Source organism: Eurytemora carolleeae, unplaced genomic scaffold (assembly GCF_000591075.1).
Source record: "Eurytemora carolleeae unplaced genomic scaffold, Eaff_2.0 scaffold155, whole genome shotgun sequence".
In the NCBI taxonomy this organism is placed as follows: domain Eukaryota; kingdom Metazoa; phylum Arthropoda; class Copepoda; order Calanoida; family Temoridae; genus Eurytemora; species Eurytemora carolleeae.
This window is the reverse complement of record NW_019396666.1, coordinates 1-7,918: the sequence shown is the minus strand read 5'-3', so window position 1 is coordinate 7,918 and position 7,918 is coordinate 1. Positions and strand designations below refer to the sequence as shown.

Below are 7,918 nucleotides of genomic sequence, written 5' to 3'. Positions count from 1 at the left end.
AATTTTGTGATTTTTTTAAAAAGTAATAAACAAAAGTTTTACACATATTCTTTGTTCAAGCTTGTTTTGAAAAAATCAATCGTCGTTATTACTCTAAATCTTTCTCTTTCCTGGCTAATCAATTTCTAAAACTGTTAAAATACCTAAGAGGGGGGGGGTGGAATGACCAAGTTAGGGAGAGGGGGATAAATTCACCTTTTTATGCAAATACCAACACGTTTTTTGTGAACTAGTGAATCAGATTAAAAGATTATTGAGATTTTTTGCTAAAATACCGGGGCTAAGCAGTTATCGTTTTATGGTGTTGGTAAAAGATATAGCCATCGGGTAACAGACAGTAGACAAGCAAGACAAAAAAACTGATAAAATCTTCTCAATTTGTTTTATTTTGAACTAACAATAGAAACTGATACAGATACTGTTTGACAAATAACATAAGTTGAAATATCACAGATAAGCCAAAGGTTGGGAACCTTTGCATTGCAAACCATGGAATCATGTTGAAAACCTTCCAGGGATAAATTTATAGATAAATAGATAGATATCTAGATATGAAGTGCTATAGTTCTAGTAGAGGGAGTACTACCCGTTGATGATGATCTATATGTGGAGTAGTTTGGTGCCTGAGGTCCTGCCTTCTCCTGGTCCGGCAGGGAGTACTTCATTTTCTCCCAAAACAGTTGTTCACCCCAGTGGAGTACTATATTGTTTTTTAATAGGAGTCTCATATTAGGCTCCAGCAGTGATCCTTCAAGATCACCAAGTATCACAAAAACTAGTTTTTTACTCCCTCCATTGACTGCTTGGAGGAGTCCTGACTTAAAATCAAATTTTGTCCACTCTGTTTTTAGGAAATTGTTTGAGAGCAGAACGAGGGTTCGCTGAGCTGCTTGAGATGCTCTGAGTACAGTATCTCCTGTACCTGTGTTCCCTGGTAGATCTCTATGATGGAGACAGACCCTGTATCCGTTCTCAGTCTCAAGTTCTGGACTAAACATTTGCCGGACAAATGCATCATCCGCCGTGCTATAGGTTATGTAAGCATCAAACAGCTTTCCGCTTTCAACCTTCGACTCCAGAGATTCGAACATTCGAACTCCGTACTTTGAATGAACCCAGACACGGATTGAGTTCCTAAAGATAAATATGACGAGAGCAAGAAGGATAAGAAGACCAAAACTAGCCAACATTGCAACCATCATCGGCATATAGTCTTCAACCTCTTTCTCTTGCACCTGGGTTTTGGCAACAGCCATCCCTGTCCCTGGGTCACAGGGGGACATGTCGTAATCCGTCATACGGATATTTGAAGTCAGGGCATCATTGGATATACAGGTTAGTTCCTCTGCATCATAAACCTTACTGGAGAAAACCTTGATCCAGGTTCTGAACTTGTTCATGTACTTACAGTCGCAAGAGAACAAGTTCTCCGCCAGGCGGACACTGACCAGGTAGGGGTTGAACGCCAGCTGCCAAACTGGGAAATCGATGATAGAGTTTCCCTGAAGGAAGAGAACCTCTAAACTCTTCAAGGATTTGAAGGTTGAGTTGTGGATGAAACTAATCTGGTTTCCTTGAAGATAAAGTTCACGGAGAAATGAGAGACCGGAGAACTCAAATCCTTCCAGAGCTCGGAGTTTGTTGTTCTCCAGGTGGAGAGAATTCAGGGTTTTCAGTCCGTTGAAGGTTTGGTTTTCAATCTTCTCAATGTTTGAATTATTGAGATGAAGAGATTTGAGATTCTTTCTTCCAATAAAAGTATGACTCCGGAGAATATCCAACTTGTTTCCATCCAGGAATATCTCTGTAGCATCCATAGGTATATTATCAGGTAGAGCCGAGAACTCTCCACTTGAACATTGAATAATATTCTTAGTCCAGGAGTTATCATGGAAACATGAACATCCATCAGGACAAGTCATCTCACAGTCACAGGAGTCAAACTGACAACATTGACACAAGGAGAAACAGTGGGTTTCATAGGAACAAAGAAACTGATCATTCCTGGCTTCAACCAGAGGGATAAAGGACTGTTCTCCAGTATAAACCAACCTACAGTAAATACTCTCAAGGTCGGAGATTACTGGATACCTCTGGATACTGTTGTTATCATTCACAGTTTTGAACCACTGCATCTCACAGTCACAAATAATAGGGTTTCCACCCAGCAGAAAGGATGGAAGATCAAGTATCTCTGCGGAGAGCCGGAGAGAAACCTGAGTCAAACTTGAAATCTCATTCACTGACAAGTCAACCTTAACGAGTTTAGACTTTTTAAAGAATGTGTAGGGTTGAACCTGTCTTATTTCATTATCATTCAGAAGAATGGTCTCCAGTAGGTCTGGAAGTTGCTGGGGGGACAAGGATGAGAGCTGGTTGAATCCTGCATCTAGATAGGTCAGAGCAAGGTCTCCGTCCAGATCAAAATAGTTTCCTAGTTCCTTGATCTGATTGTGGGAGATATCCAACCAGTGCAGGGTTCGTGGTACCAGGGCGTAGTCAAAGTTTGCTATCTTATTGTCAGAAACATTCAACCAAATCAGCTCTGGCAGGTGGGTGAAGATACCTTCTATTTCTTGGAGCTGATTTCCATCTAACCTAATCGCTCGGAGAACCTTGTTTTGGTCAAATGCCCCGCGGTCGATCCTGGAGATCTGATTCCGGGACATATCCACGACCTGTAAACTTTTCATCCTGGAGAAGGATTCATGGGATACGTTTTGCAGGAGGTTATTGTGAATTTGCAGTCTCCACAAAGATTCCATCAGTTGGAACGGAGAATTGTCAAAATCTGAGATAAGGTTTCCTCCAATATCCAGGGTTTGAAGGTTGGTCAGATATTTGAAGCTCTCCGGGACCTCTGTGAGACGATTTCCACTGATATCCAGGACTAGGATATTGGACGTGTTTCTAAATACAGCCGGATGGATGGAGTTTATCCTGTTGTTAGCAAGGCTGAGAAGTGTGAGAGAGTCTAGTCCACCAATATCATCAGCATTCACCTCCACCAGAAGATTACTGGAGACGTTCAATTCTCTGAGTTGGAACATTTCTCTAGGTAGCTTCAAGGACTGGAGCAGGTTGGAACCAAGTTTAAGAACCTGAAGGTTAGGAAGGTTGGAGAGAACTTTAGGATGAAGAACATCAATCTGATTTGCTTCCAGGTTTAGCTCCATGAGACTGAACATATCCTGGGTTAAAGAAGGAACGAGGAGAGATGAAACCAGGAGGTTTCCTGCCAGGTTCAAGATCTCCAACTGCTTCTGGTCCTGGAATGTGTCTGGGGACAGGGAGGAGAGGGAGTTGTTGGCCAGGTTAACCTCCTGCAAGGGCAGACCATGGAAGATGAGGGGAGGAAGATGGTTGATCTGATTATTGGATAAATCAAGGACATGCACAGACATGTTGGCAAACACATCCGGAGAAACAAATCTGATATAATTTCCGCTGAGACTAAGAAAGTGGATAGAGGAGCTGGATCCAGGTTCCAGACTTATTATCTCGTTTTTTGAGAGGTCAAGCGTCCGCAGAGACGGAAGACATGAGGAAGAACTGATCAGATCAGAAGCGGAGCCAATTTCATTATTGGATACATTCAAATATATCACACTGCTCAGCTTGCAAATTTCATCTGTTGGCAGGCTGCGAATAGAATTCATGCTAATATCAAGATGTGTCAGTTGGGTCAGATTGTTAAAGGCTCCGGACTCAATGTTTGTAAGACCGAGCTTGTTGGTTCTCACAGTAAGTTTGGTCAGGTTGGATAATCCAGTGAATGCATTCTCCGGGATGGAATGAAAGGAGCAACCATCAATAACAAGCTCCTGTAGGAAGTGTAGACTAGAGAATCCTTGAGGTTCAAGTTTGCCAAGGGTAGGATGAGCGCAAACTACCCTGAGACCTAGAGTATCCGTACTAGGAATTACACTGAAGTTGGTTCGTTCCATCCTGGAATTGATTGAACTTAATCTACATGTGAGGAACACCCCCTTCTCTGATCCTGGGAACGGTGTCCAGGAACAGTCCTCCGGTGTCTGGTAAGCCAGGGAGGTGGAGAGGGAGAGGGTGAGAAGCAACCAACCCAACCCCATCCTAACTCCGGGAGGGTTCTATCAGTGTATCCGTTCTTCCCTCGTAGTATCTTCTCCATCCATGATCTGAAACAAGAAAATTATAGGTAATGAGGCGGGGTACAGGATAGAGTAATGAGACATAGCAGATATGTAATTTAAACTTGTTTCATTTAATGATTCTCTATAATTGAGAAAAGGGGGAGATAGGATAGGCCGCTAGATAAATAGATAGATAGATAAATAGATATGCTGATAGATAGATACTGGACAAATGAGCGAATAATTATATTTTGCTGAGCTAAAGCTCAAATATTAACCATGGCCCAACAGGGATCTTTATAAAAAAAACAAATAGTTCAGTTAAAAGTATTATAGAAAAAAAAATCATTTTTAAAAGATTACTTTTAAACAAATAAACTGATATATTGAGTAAAAAAAAGAATATAAAAATAAAGACTTTTTTAAACAAGAAGTTTGTGCATGTAATGTTTAGTGTGTATCATATACAAAAATAAACATTGTAATAAGAACCAATTTAACGTTTAGTTTAAACTCTGTTCAATCAACAAGAGTTTAGCTGTAGAGGAAAAACTTCTGACAGCTACTTAAGCAAAATAAAAGATGAGAGCTTTTTAAATTAACTATTGTCAATATGAATATTTCATGAAAACATACTTTTGCAAAGAATAAGCAAAAAGTTGAAAAAGTAGACATCTATATTATCCATTATATGTGAGTTTGTTCTAAATAAATATATTCGCTGAAATATCCTAAATTTTTACAAGAAAAAAATCTTGAAAAAAAAATAAAAATATTTTTTAATCAGTGTTCGTATCTGGAAGACCGTGTAAAATGAAAAGTTAGAATCATGATATAAAAAGGCTTAAGAGATTAATTTTAACTTCATAATAATTTGAATCTTAAAAATCCAAGGAAAATAATTTTAATTAGCCCTCCATGCAAAGATAGCAATGCCCAATTTAGTAAACCATTTACGAAAACAAAAGCGTGAATATCTAATTCATACTTGATCAGATCAAGCTTTTATGGGACCGTTGATAATCAGGCACCGCCATTTTTGATTGGAGGGGTCACTTGAAATTACGCTTACAGTCCCTTTAAGAGATAGTTTTTGGAGTAGGAAATATGCGAGGTTGCGAGAGTTTTAAAATATAAAATAAAACCCAAAAAAATCTAAGTTTTCGAAATATCATTAACCCCTAAAATCTGGTCGTGCATTAATTTTATCATAAATAATGTTTCTCAATTAAGAAATGTCTAAACTTTTGCCCGCGTCTTGTTCACAGAATAAAATCAGTGAATATTTATGGGTCTACGTATTGGATGGAGGGGGGGTAAAATATATATAATATAAGTTTTAGAAAATGAAAAGCTAAAAATTCCATATAATATATGATAATTATGTATAACTTACAAAAACAAAAGAAATAAAATATTAAGCTAAATTTTTTAATGAAACGTAAATTAATGATCTCCTAAAATGTAATAGAACACAGTGCGTAGTAAAAAGTTCATAAAATGTTGGTTGAAAAGTTTCAAATAACAGATAATCGTTAACTGTTAAACCAATTTTGCACGTTTCTCGTGCTTTGTATCTTTATAAACACTGTCAAAACATTATTGTTTCAACGCGGAACTAATCTTTGAACGCGAAAAGAGAGAGGTTGGACTTTATTTCTGGGGATTAAACCATGGTTTTCCATTAAAGCGTACTTCCCTGTAAAACAAAAAACCAAATTTCATACTTTGGTCTCAAGGATGAATTCATTCCACGATTTCATGAGTTTAATCAATGGAAGTTTAATTACATACCTAGAATCTAATCCACCGTGTTTCAACTAAGATGATTTCTCGTTTTCACGCCAAATTAAAAATCTGGTTTTCAACCGTATAACGGGAGCTCACAAGTGTACGTGCTCACGTTGAGACTGTCTGATGAATACTGATACGTCATGTCCATGCACACAGGGTTGAGAGGGCAGGCGCGGCACGGGGCGCGTTGTCGTGACGGTACAATTTCTCCAACCCTTCCCCCCCCCTCGACACAGGTATATATTTGGAATAACAAGTACAATCACCCCGAAGGGGGGGGGGAGAGCTTCCTTTAGTATAATTACTTTTATCAAATTGATTTTAGATGCTGCTCCAGCACACTGCACAGTATTTACACCACTGCACGTAGAAACTTGACAAAATTAGCAAACAAAAATCATTCAGGGCGTATACAGGGTGGGGGGTGGCTATGGAAACTAAGCCCATTGGCGAATAACAAAGGGAGCTATTGTTATTTTTTTTTTTTTTCTATGTATTTGTAAACTCTGTTTGTTTGTTTGGATGTCCGATCATAACTCAGGAACCTCTTGACTGATTTGCCTCACATTTTTATTGGGGTGCTCGGGAGAACCACGAGAATGTTCTTGGTTTAGTTTTGAAATTCTAAGTTGAGATGGTTGACTTTGGAAAAATCCAGGCAAATCCGAGTTCCCAAGCTAGCATTATATATAGTTGACAAAATGTTTTAACAATATAAAATATATATTATTATTGGCACTATTTGAACAATTTATTTTAGCCAAAGAGAATAGAATATATATTAGAGTGGAATTTACTAGAAAAAGTTTAAAACGGACATTCTGTTGTACCGCTTCCATACTGCAGAGCCCAAAACTTAAGACAGGGTATTGTTATGAAAACCAGTTTTAAAACCCGGGTTTTACGAATGGGATTAGGCAGTTTTGTGGATATCAATATTTTTGTTTATGAAATATTTTTTCATTTATTTTCTTTATAGTTTTCCATTTTTGTTGAATCTCTTAAATCAAAATCTACAAAATATTAAGACCCCAAAAAGGAAACTCGAGAGTTTCGTTCAATGATACTCTTTTAAATTTTGGGCTCAGGTGTACTTCACACATTTGTGCTATATAACCTTTTGGGCCCTGGAACATCATTTTATAGAAAATCTAAAACTAATATTAAAAGTAAACCAAATTATGAAATAGGCTGGTTTCATAATTGACCAATGATCATTTCACATATACTCTATGCCTTTCACTTTACAAACGATGATTTTCCGTCATAATTATAAATCAAATGATGTTTTTTATTCACCTAATTCATTTTATAAAGTTTATTTAACAGCTTAAAAAAATCGGAATTGAAATGGGTAGTCTAGGGAACACACTGTATAAATGTACTCTACTGTATATAATTTGTGAACATTTACATGATTTGTGCTGTTTGAACTCCCTTTCAGGCTGAAAGGGACCGACAAAATTCATACCGACGAGGTATTGTCTAAATTCCCCTCTAGTATATACTCTATTCTTTTTGATTTTAGCCCGAACTTTTCTAACCATTGATGGTTGCTTTTAATGAGAAGCACTTTTTAGGCAATTTATACATATTAAATAAAAATATAAATGTAGAACTAAAGAAAGAAAAAGAAGGATTAGAGTTAAAAAATATCGCTTCTTTTGTTGCGTAAACAACACATTACTATCATCAAAAAAAGTGTGTTTTCAAAACTTTAATTGAAGGTGTTTCAATAACACAAATGTGTACCGGTAATGATAAAAATAACCAGAAAAAAAGTTTGATTATTTTGATGAATGAACATGTCATATTTTAACATTTATAAATTATGTTGACCACGCACTTTGGGTTTTTACCAAACATTGCCTCAGCAAAACATGTTAAAATATAATTAACGAGACTTCCAGGGCGCTTCGCACTCCCTCTATCCATAAAATTGTTTATTTGTTGAAATAGTAATAATACTAATAATGACAATAATGATAATAATAATAAAAATAATAATAATA

General features: G+C 37.2%; 1 protein-coding gene across 1 annotated transcript; it reads right to left on the bottom strand.

Moving 5' to 3' along the window:
- Positions 1-365: 365 nt before the first annotated feature.
- Positions 366-6,183, bottom strand: LOC111707107 (toll-like receptor 6). Its single transcript, XM_023480106.1, has 2 exons — positions 5,907-6,183; positions 366-4,157 (listed from the first exon to the last, which is right to left on the bottom strand). Exon 2 carries the CDS (start codon positions 4,089-4,091, stop codon positions 546-548), a length of 3,546 nt encoding a protein of 1,181 aa, XP_023335874.1. The 5' UTR covers positions 4,092-4,157; positions 5,907-6,183; the 3' UTR covers positions 366-545.
- Positions 6,184-7,918: the final 1,735 nt, after the last annotated feature.

Coding starts and splice junctions, on each gene's coding strand:
- LOC111707107 (XM_023480106.1), bottom strand. CDS start 4,091: ATGGGGTTGGGTTGGTTGCTTCTCACCCTCTCCCTCTCCACCTCCCTG.